At 36.4% G+C, this 16,350-nt stretch overlaps 3 protein-coding genes across 4 annotated transcripts; all 3 read left to right on the forward strand.

Moving 5' to 3' along the window:
• Window positions 1-348: 348 nt before the first annotated feature.
• On the forward strand, window positions 349-4,039 carry LOC7492083 (probable metal-nicotianamine transporter YSL7). Its single transcript, XM_002306353.4, has 6 exons — window positions 349-1,129; window positions 1,661-1,824; window positions 1,919-2,016; window positions 2,111-2,245; window positions 2,349-2,538; window positions 2,637-4,039. Exons 1-6 carry the CDS (start codon window positions 730-732, stop codon window positions 3,744-3,746), a joined length of 2,097 nt encoding a protein of 698 aa, XP_002306389.2. The 5' UTR covers window positions 349-729; the 3' UTR covers window positions 3,747-4,039.
• Window positions 4,040-6,730: 2,691 nt separating this feature from the next.
• LOC7492084 (eukaryotic initiation factor 4A-3) lies at window positions 6,731-11,653 on the forward strand. Its single transcript, XM_024601603.2, has 8 exons — window positions 6,731-7,123; window positions 8,378-8,618; window positions 8,751-8,831; window positions 9,268-9,375; window positions 9,471-9,590; window positions 10,239-10,406; window positions 10,951-11,037; window positions 11,277-11,653. Exons 1-8 carry the CDS (start codon window positions 6,819-6,821, stop codon window positions 11,388-11,390), a joined length of 1,224 nt encoding a protein of 407 aa, XP_024457371.1. The 5' UTR covers window positions 6,731-6,818; the 3' UTR covers window positions 11,391-11,653.
• Window positions 11,654-11,785: 132 nt separating this feature from the next.
• Window positions 11,786-15,861, forward strand: LOC112323244 (MAP3K epsilon protein kinase 1). Of its 2 annotated transcripts, XM_024601604.2 has the most exons (5): window positions 11,786-12,419; window positions 12,514-12,648; window positions 13,390-13,796; window positions 13,910-14,401; window positions 15,258-15,861. In XM_024601604.2, exons 1-4 carry the CDS (start codon window positions 12,024-12,026, stop codon window positions 14,052-14,054), a joined length of 1,083 nt encoding a protein of 360 aa, XP_024457372.1. In that variant the 5' UTR covers window positions 11,786-12,023; the 3' UTR covers window positions 14,055-14,401; window positions 15,258-15,861. The 2 variants fall into 2 exon arrangements, with proteins under 2 accessions (XP_024457372.1, XP_052308973.1); XM_052453013.1 differs by lacking the exons at window positions 11,786-12,419; window positions 12,514-12,648; window positions 13,390-13,796 and having other exon boundaries at window positions 14,143-14,401.
• Window positions 15,862-16,350: the final 489 nt, after the last annotated feature.

Here is a 16,350-nt window from a genome sequence, read left to right on the forward strand (position 1 = left end):
AAGCCTCCAAAGTCCAAACTATGTTGCTTGGCTCCCTAACCACAAGTTCCTGCTATATCATTATTTGACTGGGCATTAGACGAATCATCTAAATTTAGTAGAGCTCAACTGTAACAATCCAAACTTAGGGAGACAATCCATTTATCTCTTTGACAGAGAGTGGGCTTAAGTAGATTCCAGCCAGTCAACAATTTAGATTCCTCCATACTATATATAGCATCTCAGCTTACGTAATGAATTGAAGAACAGCTGTTTTGAATAATCACCACTTAATAAAATTATTCAATCTTAACCCTTCATAAGGCCATGTATGTTTAGCACCAATTTGTGTACAACGACTGAGGCAGGACAACTGCGCGCATGAGGGACTATACCATTCCTGTTCTTAACAACAAGGACCTCCCTGTTCTTAACAATGAGGGACTTGTAGGATCCATATTGCACTTAAAACTCTCTGGACCTCAGGAAAGTTTCGACTTAAAATAGCTGTGTTTACTATTTCCGTTTTATGTGCAACAACTTCAAGCTTCCGGGATCTCTTGGGATTCTTTTGCTTATAAATATCTCGATCAGGCCTAAAAACCCCAACGCTTGTATGTATAGAGATAAAAAGGGAGAAAAAAGTGAGAAGAGGAGAGAGGGGGAGATAACGTAATTTATATCTCTATACAAAGAGAGAACACAAGGAGTTTGCACTTTGTATAGAGATATTATCCTTGGAAGGAAACCATGGAGAGAAGAAGGAGTGGTGGAGATCATCGAGAGAATTACACAAACCCTTTTGATGGAGAAGACCAGGTCTCTTCCGCTGATGAGAAAGAGGAGGTTATGGTTGAAGAGGGATTCAAGGACACAGAAGTTCCTCCATGGGCAAAGCAAATTACTTTGAGGGCCATGTTAACAAGCCTGGTTTTGAGTATTGTGTTCAACTTCATTGTTTGCAAGCTTAATCTCACAACTGGTGTGATCCCTTCACTTAATGTTGCGGCCGGCTTGTTGGGTTTTGCCATCCTTAAATTCTGGACTTCATTGCTTGGAAAAGCTGGAATCTTGAAGCAGCCTTTCACTAGACAAGAAAATACCGTGGTGCAAACATGCGTGGTTGCCTCTTCTGGCATTGCATTCAGCAGTATGTTTCTACGTGCCCTTTTGTTATTTATTTGTTTCTTTCTGTGTTTTTTTTTCCATCATCTTTCATCGTAGATCACATTAGATTCTATCACTTTTGACCAAATATCACCTTCCTCATTCACTAACAGCACGTTTGGAACCAAATCTTTGATAAAAATAGACGAATAAAATCAGGTCTTGGAGTTCCAAACACCTGTAAATCAATGGCGATTTCAGATTGTGATGATAAACATTAAATGCTGCATGATTGTTTGTGGACAATGAATGTAAATGTTGGATCTTTTAGTTGTTCCTTTATTGATTTAGATCTTGATGGGATTTTTGTGGACCAAAACTTGAAAAAATTCTCATTCCATTTAAATCTTTAATTGTTGCTTTCTTGTTGATATTAGGATTATGAAAAGCCGTGTCTACTAATAAAAAAGAATCCTAGAGAATGATTTTCATAAAGTCCCAATGTATTCCATCTTGTTCTTTCAGTTCTAATTTTGATCAATTCTCTCTAATTTTGTGGCATAATAACTGTTAGGTGGGACTGCAAGTTACTTGCTTGGTATGACACCAAGGATAGCTAATCAATCAGAAGGAGGGAATACACCTGCAAACATGAAAGAACTCCATCTTGGTTGGATGATTGGATTTCTGTTTGCTGTGAGCTTTGTTGGCCTGTTCTCTATTGTGCCTCTGAGGAAGGTAACGATTAAATACAGTAAATTATGGTTTGTTTTTTAATTAGTATTTATTTTCTTTTTATTATTCATCTGATATTCTTAAATTAATCTTGCAGCTGATGATCTTGAAGTACAAGCTAACATATCCTAGTGGAACAGCCACTGCATACCTTATCAACAGCTTTCACACACCTAAAGGAGCCAAGCTAGCAAAGTAAGCATTATTGAGTGGTGAGATGGGGAAGGTGAGGTTGTGAATTCTATGGTATTATGTCGGTGATTGCTAACATTTTCTAATGCATGTACAGGAAGCAAGTTTCTGTCTTGTTCAAATATTTCGCCGGCAGCTTTTTGTGGGCCGGTTTCCAGTGGTTTTGGACTGCTGCAGATGGATGTGGATTCGCTAGCTTCCCCACTTTTGGACCCCAAGCCTTCGCCCGCAGGTAGGTCTTTCAGGGTCACTATTGCATCTTCGGTTCCGCACAACAAAGTGTGGGTGATATCTTCATGATCCTTTATACTGACAAGTTAAAATTTGTCGAACAGGTTCTACTTTGATTTCTCAGCAACATATGTTGGTGTTGGAATGATCTGTCCTTACATGGTAAACATTTCCTTGCTTCTTGGAGCCATCCTATCATGGGGAATCCTGTGGCCAATTATTGAGACTAAGAAAGGTGACTGGTATAGCGCTGACGAAAAACCGTCAAGTCTCCATGGAATCCAGGGATACAGGGTATTCTTCCTTAATTCAAGCTGTTATTCTGCTATGGTCATTTTCTAGTTGGGCTATCGTGTTTCAGAAATTTTTAATCCTGTCATCCGTTTTTTCAGGTTTTTATGGCTATTGCCACAATGTTGGGCGACGGTCTTTTCCATGTCATCTTCATGCTTTCCAAAACCACAATTAGTCTAATAATTAATATCAAGAAGAAAGGCTCTGAGGTTCCTGGTTATGGTGATGATGAGAACTCTAAGCTTGTGAAGTATGACGAAAAGCGTAGAACCGAATTCTTTTTAAAAGACCAGATCCCAAATTGGGTAGCTGGTGGCGGCTACATCCTTCTAGCAATCGTTTCTATCATTGCAGTGCCACATATCTTTCCTCAATTGAAATGGTACCAAATTCTGGCTGCTTATGTGATTGCCCCAGTTTTAGCCTTCTGCAATGCCTACGGATGCGGTCTTACAGATTGGTCTCTTGCCTCCAACTATGGCAAATTTGCCATCATCATCTTTAGTGCTTGGGTTGGCCTCCCGAATGGTGGTATCATTGCTGGTCTTGCTTCTTGTGGTGTGATGATGAGCATTGTCTCAACAGCATCTGATCTTATGCAAGACTTCAAGACAGGATACCTCACCCTCTCGTCTCCTCGCTCTATGTTCTTCAGTCAAGTCATAGGCACCGCCATGGGTTGTGTTTTAACCCCATTAGTCTTCTGGGTCTTCTATCAGGCGTACCCTGTCGGTGAGGAAGGTAGCGCCTACCCTGCACCTTATGGTGGAGTCTATCGTGGGATTGCCATGCTTGGTACTGAAGGTGTTTCTTCCCTCCCCAAGAATTGCTTTAAACTCTCCATCATATTCTTCTTCGCCGCCATGATTATTAACCTTGTGACCGAGTTGTTAAGGAAATACGAAACCAAGTACAGAATCTACAGGTTCATTCCTAGCCCAATGTGCCTGGCAATTCCGTTCTATCTTGGTGGCTACTTTGCCATTGACATGTGTGTTGGAAGTTTGATTCTCTTCCTCTTGGAGTTAAGGAACAAGCAAAAAGCCAGTGACTTTGGTCCTGCTGTCGCATCTGGCCTCATTTGTGGCGAGTCTTTGTGGGGTATCCCAGCGGCCATTCTTGCACTTTCCGGTGTCAATCCTCCAATGTGCATCAAGTTCCTAACAGCTGCTGTTAATGGCAAGGTTGATGGCTTCTTGAGTGGTTAATGGCGATGTTAAAAACGGGTTTATGATCATATTTTGACTCTGCAGGATCCGTTTCACTTGTTGTAAATATTGCAGCAGCTCTCTTCTTCTTCATTTATCACCCTTTCTGTAGTTATAGCTCCTTTCTAAATTAGACAGATGTTCTTCAGTTTTCAGTTTCACAAGTGCTTTCAGTTTTCAGTTTCATATGTGCTAGCTGCCTAAAATTTAAATCATGCTGTAGCCTTTCTTTGCCATTAGTTTAAATTAGATTTGTATTTTTAAGTGAAATATTAAGCACTGCTTCCTTGTTCGATGGTGCTAGAATTCTAACGAATATAATATAATTAAATTCCAAAGAAAAATAAGATATGAAATTTACCACTAGGTATTCTATTATTGCTCTCAAAAAATAATATGACTTCTTATAGGTCACTTGTATGGTAACTTGAAGTTCAAATTTAATTCGTATCTAATTAAAAAAGATTTTTTTATCTCTTAAATAATATTATTTTTCTTCTTCAAAGTAAAAAATAATTTAAAAAAATATATAATTCTCAGTCTTTAGCTATCCTTGTAATTTTAAGATATCCTAGGGGTTTACTGTAATTTAACCTTATATTTATTCTTCAAAATAACTATTTAGGATAGTTGGTTTAATTTGAAGATTAACATAAATAAGAAAATTAGATCCATGTTTGTATTTAAAATAGATTGTTTAAGAGTGTGTTTTGGTTGTAATTTAAAGTAATTTTTGTTTGAAAATATATTAAAATAATATTTTTTTAAAAAATTATTTTTAATATTAACACATCAAAACAATCTAAAAATAAATAAAAATAAAATTTTAAAAATAAAGTTTTAACTGGTTCCCAAACCTATACAACATTGATAGACCTGGATTTTATGTACTTCGTATCGGACCATGTCTCTCGCTGGGCTGCAATTTGCTAAGCCTAGCAAGCTCAACCGAGGCTGAAGAAGGAAAAGGCATTCCACGCCTAACGCAGGGAAGAAGACAAACTAAGACTAGCAATAGGCCCAACGGTATCAGCCAGTTAGCCAAGTCTAACGTCTTGTTTAATTTTATGTTTTAAAAATATTTTTTAAAAGAATTTAAATTTTTTTATTTTTTTACTTGAAATTAATATTTTTTTAATGTTTTTAAATCATTTTGTTATGCTGATGTCAAAAATAATTTTTTTAAAATAAATTATTTTGATACATTTTCGAGTGAAAAGTACTTTAAAAAACAATCACAACCACACTCCCAAACACATTCCCGCCAGCCAGCCAGGCTTATGCCATAAGGCACTACCAATTCTAAGGGTTAGCAACTCTAACAGTGAGAGGAGGAGGAGAACCCTCGTCCCAACCGCACCCTGGAGCCCTAATCGGACCCTAGGCTCCAATAGAAGGATGGTAACAAAAAAAAAAAAAAGACCAAAAAGAGAAGCTCCAAGTTACAAATACCTGCATACTTGCTTGAATTTTCAATCTGCAAAACCAAAGCATTTTCTAGACACCACCCTAAACCATGGTGCTAGCCACCCTCCTCCTGTTATAATCGCCGTATTATTCCTCGACGGGAGTTCCATGATTCGCAGTAATTAGCATGGGCACCTATCTCCAGCCTTTACATCACATGTTAGTTTTTGCAGTGATTAACAATAAATGAGACAACATGATATTGTTAACTCGCAAAGGATACTCGGGGTGTTTGAGAGTGTGGTTATGGTTGTTTTTCAAGATATATTTTTGCTTGAAAATACATCAAAATAATATATTTTTTTTATTTTAAAAAATTATTTCCGATACCATCACATCAAAACTTTTAGTTATTTATAATATTAAAAAAAAAACACCTAATCAAAGATAAAATTTTGGTTCATAACATCACCCACCTTCTCTTTCCTGTCTTTTCCTCCATCTTCACTCATTGCTTTCTTCAACATTAATTGCTCTCTTGGTTATCATTACCCTGACTTTCTTAGCTCCATAATGGTTTAACTTGTTTTTTGGCATTGATTTTGTTGCTGTAAATTTGTTAAGATGGGCCAAGTTTCCTTATTTTCTGGACTTCTGAGTTTTCTTTTGACTTCATGTTTTCGAGAGTGTTTGTTTTTAAGGTGGAGGTGGAGTTTTGTGTGTGGAACTCATGAAAAAGCTAAAAAAAACAATAAAAAGTAGTTTTTATGGTTGAGTTTTGTGCATAAATAGATTATACCCAACCTCAAACTCAACCACAAAAGCTAAAACAAACACACCTTTTATCGTGACTATGGCAGCATAGCACACAACACGCACGAAGTTGCTAGAGAGAATTGAAAACTATGAACAAATATCACTTTGATCCCTTGAGATTGAAAAGTGATAATTTAATCCCTAGAGTTAAAAATCATTCATCTATGCTCATAATAGTTATATTAGATTTACATATTGGTCCTTGGTGATAATGATTACAAAAGTTATAGGTCTTGTAAAATTTCTAGAATTTTTTTCTCAACATTCCAATGAAAAAATTTGATTGAAAGATTTTTTTAACAAATATTTTTTTAAAATTTTCTCAACAAATATATATAAATAAATAATTAATATGAGATATTTTTGTTTATATATTCTTTAAAATAATTATATTTTATGTCATTTTAAATAAATATAAGGTTCTTTATAACAAAAATAAATTATTTATGTAATAAAAATGATATTTAAATTGAGAGAAAAATAGTTGTTAATTCAAATTAATTCTAAATTTATTTAAAATAGAGTTTAATTATATGGTTTATTATTTTATTTTCAATATAAAAATTATAAAAATTATTAACTGAATTTAAATAATAATAATAATATATGTAATTGAATTTAATTACGGTTACAAACGTATTGTAAAAGAAATATATAATCCAGCCCACACGAAATAAACTTCATGGGCCAAGCTCATTTCTGTCATTGAACAAGTTTCGAACTCTCTAGTCTCTCCCCTACATACACATAAAAAATAAAACACCGTATTAATAGTCCTCATAAATCGCAACTCGCTTTAGCCCAAAACCTCTCCTCTCTTCTCCTCTCCTCTCTCTGAAATCAGCGGCGATGGCAACAAGCGTAGTACCAGCGGGGCGCAGCGCGCGGAGGGCGGCGGCGGAGGATGAAAAGCTGGTGTTTGAAACGACGGAGGGAGTAGAACCTGTGGCAAGTTTCGATGAGATGGGATTAAAAGAAGATTTATTGAGAGGGATTTATAATTATGGATTTGAAAAGCCATCAGCAATACAACAAAGAGCTTTAATGCCGATAATTAAAGGCCGTGATGTTATAGCGCAAGCTCAATCTGGTACTGGAAAGACTTCTATGATTGCTCTTACTGTTTGTCAGCTCGTTGATACTGCTAGCAGAGAGTAAGATTTTGCCCTTTTGTGGTTTTTTTTAAAAGCTTTGATTATTGGAGATTTTGTGATATGGGTTTTGTTATTTTGTGTAATTATGTTAGAATTTGTGTTTGATTAGATGAGCCCTAATTTGTTTTCCTAGATAATTAGGGTTGTTGTTAACACTAATTGTAGAAATACTTGATTTCTCTTAGACGTGCAATGGGACTTGAAATTGCGTTTTATTACAGAAACCCTGATTTTAAAAGACATATTTGTAGACTGCTAAGGTTGGTGTTTTCACCAAATTTTGAATTCCCCGGTTGTTTTTTATTGTGGACTTCGTTTTTCATGTGTAGTAAAATCAGAGATTTCACCGAAACCTAATTTTTGTGATCCCAAAGTTTTTTAACAAGGTTATGTTAGTGTTGGGTGATTAGGTCAGAGATTATGTTTCATTAGGCAAGCCCTATTTTTTATGTGATAAATTTTGAATAGCTAAGGTTTTGCTTTTCCTGACTGTAGAAATTAGTGGGTTTTTTTCCCCTCTCTAATATGGGTTTTTTCTGTAGTCATGTTTGACGAATTATTTTTAATGTTAAATGTCATTGTTTTTATGGATAAGGTTTTTGTTTGTTCTCCTCTAAGTTGGTTGTTCGATGTTATTTTTTATGCTATGCTGTTTCCAAGTGAACCCTAATTCTGCAAAATCCAAGATTTGATTTGTCCCTCTCTCTTGTTATGTTTCTTTGTTAGGGTCATGTGTGCTGAAGTTTTTCAATGATTGTAGAAATTAGTGGTGTTTTTTCTCTATCTCTAATATGGGTTTTTTCTGTAGTCATGTTTGACGAATTATTTCTAATGTTAAATGTCATTATGGATAAGGTTTTGTTTGTTCTACTTTAAGTTGGTTGTTTGGTGTTATTGTTTATGCTCTGCTGTTTCCAAGGGAACCCTAATTCTGCAAAATCCATGATTTTATTTGTCCCTTCTCTTGTTATGTTTTTTTTGTTAGGTTCATGTGTGCTGAAGTTTTTCAATGATTTTAGCTAAGGTTTTTAATTTTGTCATGGTTAAGTTGATTTTGGTATTGTTCTGATGGAAATTAAGCTTGAAACAAAACAACCTCCAAGATTGTTCAAGTTGAAAACATGAAACTTTAGTCTTATTGTAGTTGTTGCAAGTAATTAAAGGACTACTGGTTCTTCTTTTTGAGGTTGGTTTAATTCAGGTTGACATTGCAGTTTATGTCTCTGCCATGCTTACGTTGGCTTGATTTTACAGGGTCCAGGCATTGATATTGTCACCTACAAGGGAACTGGCAGAGCAGACACAGAGAGTGATAACTGTAATTGGTGAAAACATTAATATACAAGTACATGCATGCATTGGAGGAAAAAGTGTGGGCGAGGATATTCGAAAACTAGAACATGGAGTTCATGTAGTTTCTGGGACTCCTGGCAGAGTCTGTGACATGATCAAGAGGAGGTCATTACGCACAAGAGCCATCAGAGTACTAGTTCTTGTGAGTTTGATGATTTCTTCCTTTAAATGTCAATTTGCTCTGCATTTGTTTGTGCAGTCCTTAAAGGTATAGCATGGCAATCCGTGCCTTGAGGGATTACTGGCTGAATTTTGTTCTAATATTTGTCTGCAGGATGAATCTGATGAGATGTTGAGCAGAGGGTTCAAGGATCAAATCTATGACGTGTACAGATATCTCCCACCCGAGCTTCAGGTGTGTGCTCTCTCCATATTTTTGTAATATATTGATTTTTTTATGTTAGCTAACTACTGGTCCCATCAAATTTTTTTCTGTCAAGGTATTTTGTTTTGGCTCGCTTTCTCCACCCCTCCATTATCAAAGAAAATGAGGAAAAGAATTTTATTAAACTAGTTTAGTAGTCAGTAGCCTATCCTCATTTAACTCTGCTCACATCTTTCTCCCCGGTGTTTTGTTTGTAAACATTAAATTTTGTACATCTATATGGGATGATCATAACATTTTCATTGGTGAAAGGGCATTAGTTACTAGTTACTGCAAGCAGCTTTTGTCATGCTGGTGTCAGTGTAATCTTGTGCTGATGTTATGTTTAATTGTGCATTCTTGCATAATAGGCAAGCTTATAGCTATTGGTTATGAGCCCTGCTCTAATTTGTGATTACTATTGCAGGTTGTCTTGATTTCTGCTACTCTTCCTAATGAAATTTTGGAGATTACTAGCAAGTTCATGACAGATCCTGTAAAGATTCTTGTGAAACGTGATGAGTTGACTCTGGAGGTAAGCAATTATGTGAGCTTTATATAAACTTGCAATGGATGCAAAGCTGGTATTTGATGAGAACTTCTCCTTTTGTTGTGTTTCTGTGGTGATAGGGCATCAAGCAATTTTTTGTTGCCGTGGAAAAAGAAGAATGGAAATTTGAGACTCTGACTGACCTTTATGATACTCTTACCATCACTCAAGCTGTTATTTTCTGCAATACAAAGCGAAAGGTAAAGCTTTATCTTATATAATTTCCTTTTTGATAGCAGTATCTTATGAAGAATTCCCTTCTTGGGTGTTACCATCTTGAAATAGAAAGTAGTTGATCATGGAAAAAGTCAAGGCGATGAAAATGCTGATTTTAGACTTTCTATACTAGCATCAACACAAAGCAATTGGACTGTCATTTGATTGCACATCATTGAATGATACATGGACTGTTCTATTATTTGGCTGGTGATATGCATGTTGTCTGTACGGAAGGTGTTAGGACAAAACCAGTTGCTTAAGAATGTGAGATGCAAACTTATTTACAGAAACCATCATTTCAATGTCAAAGTTATTCACTACATCTCTTGAAGCAGAATGACAAAAGGATGTTCTTCATAGTTCCAATACCTATTTTCTGCTCTATGTAAGGAAACTGGGATTTGATGTGTGATTGTGTATTAAGGCACAGAAATTGAGGGAAACTAGGTTTTCATGCTATTTAAATTAGTAAAGGAAACGTTATCTAGTTTAGTAATGGATGTTTACTGTGTTATGGGTTGGCTGTTCCCTTGTTTCCAATTTTTGTGCCTGCTTTTGGATGATGTTTTTATTTTTTTTATTTTTTTTGTTGACAAGTAATCTTAATAGTTTTTTACCTTTTGGGACAGGTTGATTGGCTAACTGCCAAGATGGTTGAATTTAATTTCACTGTCTCATCAATGCATGGTGACATGCCTCAAAAGGAGAGAGATGCAATTATGTCTAATTTCCGGTCTGGTGAAACTCGTGTACTGATCACAACTGATGTTTGGGCTCGGGGGCTTGATGTTCAACAGGCAAGTTCCCTGTCTTCCTCTTCATCTATAGTGTCTTCATTGGGTGCAGTTATTTCATGTACATGATGCTTTCCTTTCCTGAAATGAAAAGAATTGATGTTAAGATGGGAGTTTAATGCCTTTATCATCTCATATTGCCTAATTTAGAGGTTGATGGTTTGACTGAGGTTGGAAAGACCAAATTGTGTTGTTCCTTTATTTTTTTTCTTTTTTTACTATACCATTTCATTGGCTCTGTTGTTACTGCGCCAACTAAAATGTGTTTTCACACTTGCATTGACCACTGAAATAATGATATTCATTTTAGCATCATCTTAATGCTGTGTAATAATAGGGAATTCTTACAAAATCTCTTGTTAACTAGTTAATGCAACATCGGTGAGCTTGCTTTTTCATAATCTGATTAATTTGGGGTTTTTTTTTTTTTCATTCTTTTTGGTCAGTCTTGCATTCATTTGTAGATTGTTTTTTTTATTTGTATTCAGAAAGGGCAAACTGCTGTTTGGTTCTATCTTATTCATACTGTCTGCATTTATCTCTTCAGGTTTCTCTGGTGATTAACTATGACCTTCCAAACAATCGAGAGCTTTACATTCATCGAATTGGTCGTTCTGGTCGTTTTGGACGGAAGGTATATGTTTGGTTTATAAACTTCTGCTATGAGATGCATCCTTATAACATGAACTGAACTCTCTACAAAGAAAAGACTTCACTGAATTATTGTTTCCTAGGTCTAAACACCCTTTGATTTTCGTTTGAAGAGATTCTACATTGTGGATGCTCATCCCTGCTGCTAGTATTGCCTTTTGATGACTAGCCTTTGCTAGCTGATTGTTTAATGTCAATTAAATGTGTTTTGTTGGTTTGCAGGGTGTTGCTATTAACTTCGTCAAAAGTGATGATATCAGGATTTTAAGAGATATTGAACAGTATTACAGCACCCAGATTGACGAAATGCCTATGAACATCGGTGATCTGATATAAGACATGCAGTGATTGGTGTTATTTGCCCGTGGATGGTGTTCGTGTTGTGTGGTTTCCCATCTTTGTGATGAGCTTGTACACTAAAGCTTGGCGTTGTTTAAATTGTGGGTGGTTTTGTGTGACAAGAAGAATGCTAGATTAGCTTAACTCTTTTGATAAGATTGTGATTAAGATGCTCTCTTATTGAATTTATACACTAGATGGATTGTATGTTGATGAACTAATTTTTTCTTTAGTAATTTATGAACCTTTTTTTTCTTGCTTGTGAAATTCTTTTCCCCAGTATCCCTCAACCAGTACTCCATTTGCTTCCCAATAATGGAAGAAGGATCAATTGAAACCGAGTTTCATTTGAATGTTGATTCATTTTGTTCTTATACTTGTTAACCACCAACGATCTCTCCAGTGAAAAATGGACGGTATTTTCAATTTTGGTAATACAAACCCCAATGAGACTCCCCGAAAAAGAACTCTCAATGGTCATGACCCCAGAGGAGAGTGCTATTCCATAAACATATGATATCTCTTCCCGTTTCGGTTGCAGGAGAATTTGAATTCCCAGCAATATTATTATGGAGCCGCCACTATATGAATTTCCAATGAGGAACACTTATATTAGTAACTTCTCTCCTTATGGTTGCAGAGGTATCTGGACGTGGAAGAGAGTACGGAAATCTAGACTCCATTCCTAGAATTTCACAGAGGACAGGGAGAAAGCAGGTTGGATCTCTTGCACCTAATGAAGGTGCTGCTTCCACATCTGGTATTGCATCTCAAACAGCATCTGGTGTACTGTCTGGTTCGGGTGTTCTAAATGCTAGACCTGGGAGTGCAACATCATCTGGGCTACTTTCCCAGATGGTATCAACTATGAATGCAGAGGTTGCAAGGGAATACCTGGGGAAAGTGTCAGACCTGCTGGAGTTTTCTCAAGCTGATACAACTGTAAAATCCTATATGTGTAGCCAAAGCTTGCTTAGTCGTCTTTTTCAGATGTTCAACAGAATGGAGCCCCCTATTCTTTTGAAGGTGCATAAGAGAGTGCTCTACCAGCTTCGAGCTTAAACTTGTTGGAGTGATTTTCTTATGCTGTCTCACTTTGCTGCTCTTTTTTGATATCCAGATACTTAACTGTATCAATAACCTGTCAACTGACCCGAACTGCTTAGAGAATCTTCAGCGCGCAGACGCAATTAAGTACCTGATCCCAAATCTTGAACTCAAAGATGGGCCTCTTGTAGATCAAATTCATAGTGAGGTTGGCCTTCCCAACTTGCTATAATTTAAGCAGTTTGTGACTATGCTACAAGCTGCTCTTTACTGTATCCTTTTGATTTACTACATGAACCTTTCCTTATCTGCCGTTCCATTTTAGTTTTGTTTGTACTTCTATTTTACTACCGCACTTGTTGACATTTTGATAGTAGTCTTCTCCTCGTGATGGTGTCTAGTCTTTGACTAAATTACTGGCAAGAAATTCTCTAGGTTCTTGGATCATCTCTTTTCTAAACCCTGTTCCTGACATTGCCATTCTTTTGTGTGTGTAGTCAACTAGAGATTGAGTGTTAGCGAGCCCATTTCCAAAGCTTGTAGTAGGTTGCATCACAACGAAACTTTCATTCTATGCTTGCTAAAAGTATCATGTTGCAAGTTCTTGTCTTTCTCTACGAAGAAAGGAACTGGCAGGTGCACTGAATGAAAGCTTTCATTCTATGGTAACCAAAAATATCACTTATCAAAAATCTTGCCTGTATCTTAAACTTGGGAACCGTGTGGGTGCGTACATGTGAAATGTAAACTTAAATTTGTGTCAAAATTTGCTTAGATCATTTTCATCACTTGTTATCTAAGTTTCATTGATAAATCGGTCTGGATTGTTTATGTTGTACAAGCTCTTTATCAGTGGATTTAATAAGGTACAAGTTTTTTAATTAGTGGATTTAATCAGCGCGAACATATTAGTTCTCATGATTTTTTTTCTGAATTTTATAACTTGAAGGTCCTCAATGCAGTTTTTAACCTCTGCAAGATAAATAAGAGGAGACAGGAACAAGCTGCTGAAAATGGAATAATTCCACACTCGATGAATCCTATAATGTCTGATTCTCCTTTAAAACCACATGCATTACCTCTACTGTATCACATGGCTCATGCATCACGTAATTCAAGAGAGCAATTGAGGGCTCATGGTGGATTGGATGTATACATGAGCCTGCTCGATCATACGGTTTGGTCAGTGACAGCATTGGACTCTACTGCTGTTTGCTTGGCTCATGACAATGACAACCGCAAAGTGGAACAAGCATTGCTAAAAAAGGATGCAGTTCAGAGATTAGTGAAGTTTTTCCAATGTTGCCCAGAACAACAATTTGCGCACATTTTGGAGCCGTTCTTGAAAATTATAACGTATGAGTTTTCATTTTCATTTCTTAATTAACAATTTAGGCTGTGCTCTTGAGTTTAACTCACAAATGTTAACCTATTCATCTATTAAATTGTGAAAAACTGGAATGCTGCAGATCCTTTGGGATGCGTGCTGCTCAAATCATCCGCATTTCATTTGTATTTATTGAAGGCAGGAAATCATCTCGGATAAATACGACGTTAGCTGTTAATGGCTTGACACCTCTGCTCATTGTGAGTCTGGACCATCAGGATGCTTAAACTAATGAAGGTGGGTGGAATTTTGCAACCCCTCACCGTCCCCTCTCGCGATAATGATACATGAGATACTTAATGATTAAATTTCATTAGATATTTTTGGTTTCATAAATCAAGAAGATGGTGCTTTTGTTGAGGGAAAGGAAATCACAGAGGTTCCAAGCTAGAGAGAAGTCTAGTTCCATGGCCCCATCCAAAAATCACTTTTATTAAAAATAAAAAAATAAAAACACGGACACACGCCCTCACTTTTATCCAGAGGTCACCTTCTCTCTCTCTCACGCACAAGCTCAAAGCTCAAAGCTCAGAGATTCCTCCCCTCCTCTTCTGCTTTTTCTCGCTTCCTCGCTGTAAGTCTCTCTCTTCAAGAAGAAATAAAATTCTCTCTTTTATTCTATTTATTTCTTTGGCCGACCTTAACTAATTCAAGATCGAAACTTTTTTTTTGGGAATAATAATAATAACCTAGATCGATCGGTAAACCCAGAAAGAAAGTTACTGTCTAAAAATTGAGAAATCCGTCTCTTGTTTAACATTTGGGATTTTCACTTCGGTCTGTCAAGGGCCGGGCTACTCCTATGTTTCTTTTATCAACAATGACGCGCGCGCGCATATGTGATTTCCTTTATTCGTTTCTCCTTCTTCTTTGTGTTAATCTTATGTTTTAGGCTTTTTCTTGGGGTTTGTGTGCTTTTACTTGCTTAGTTTTCCTTCTCGTAAGGTGTCTTATGGTGGAGTTCGGCATGAGAAGCTGGGTTACTTCTAAACAATAAAATGAGCCAAGATGGAATTGTTTAATGATTTGTTGCGATCTAAATTTTAGTTTGTAGAGATGGGTTCTCGGCCGTAGCATGGAAAAGGATGGAACTATTGCAGTTTACTGCAATTTGTTATTTTTTATTTTGTAGTGTATGATCATTGAGTGAGGATGCTCTCTTTTTGCTTGATCAGTGCGTGGATTGGCTTCTTTTCCTTTCTTTCGAGTATCTGCTTTGTTGGGACTTTACCTTACCATGAGCTTTAAACAAAAAATGAGCAAAGATTTAATTTTCTTAGTAAAATCAAGCTGACAATTTCTAGTTTTAAAGACGAGTGGTTGTCTAAAGCAATGAAAGGGGGTAGCGCTGTAGTTCAATGTCATAGTTAATCTAGTTTTTATTCTTATTACAGTATGAAATAACTAAGTGGGGTTACTTTGTTTCTTAGCTTGATAATTGAAGAACTGAGCGGATGGCAAAAGGTTTGATATGGGCGACAGCAGAGGATTTGGCAAGGAACAGAGGACGTGTTATATCTCTTTATCGTCAGATACTGCGAAGTCTTAACTCGCCAAGTTTGCCTCTTAATTTAGCAGAAAGACTGGCTAAGAAGGCTGAAGTTCGTGCGATCTTTATGCTGGGATCTGAGGAGACATCAGTACATAACATTGAAGACCTTTTTGACACTGCTGAATATGCTCTCTCCATCCTCAAAAAAGGTGAGATCCCAAATACGAGGAATCCACTCTGATGAGGGCTACCGCCTGACTGTACACTTTGAAATGCCTTGCTTGACAGTTACAAGGGATGTACACGAACAAAGAATTGTCTCAGCCTATGACAGGTTTCTGTTCTAGTTTTCTTCAATTTTGTCCAGTTGGCTTATTGAGATGGGGGAACAGTTGTTTTAGGTTGTCGATAAAACAAATGTTTGTTGGGATTAAGCTCAGTTAAGTTATTTACTCCTCGATGGACTGGAAATTAAGATTTGGATTCTTTTGGATCCTGCTGCACTACATCACAATTGGATAACTCTATCACTTTGGACCTCATGCTTAGTTTCTCGTGGCTTTGCCTGTGAAAGCTACTGATGTATTCTAGATTAGGATTTAGGCTACTTGCATATGTTTCTGGGTATAGTTCTTCAGCTAGATGTTAGACATATTGGTACACGATGCAGGTGAAATTTGATTCTTCAACTAAGTGATGCACTAAGGCTTCCAAACTCTAAGCGGTTGCTTTTCAAATAACTTTTTATGCCGAAATGCATGCCAATGATGTTTTTTTATTTTTTAAAAATCATTTTTGACATCAGCACATCAAAACGATCCAAAACGTACAAACCATATTAAATTTTAGCAAAACAAAAAAATTTGAATTTTTTGGAAACGCGGTGCCCAAACATGTTCTAAGTTGTAGAGAAATTTAAAGAAAATTCTTTGATATTTTATTAAATTTTACGGAAAAGATTACTAATTAAAAGTTAACCTAAATAATCAATTTTGAGCGTGGGATTTTATCCCATATTTGTATAACCCAAC

Source organism: Populus trichocarpa, chromosome 5, assembly GCF_000002775.5.
Source record: "Populus trichocarpa isolate Nisqually-1 chromosome 5, P.trichocarpa_v4.1, whole genome shotgun sequence".
In the NCBI taxonomy this organism is placed as follows: Eukaryota; Viridiplantae; Streptophyta; class Magnoliopsida; order Malpighiales; family Salicaceae; genus Populus; species Populus trichocarpa.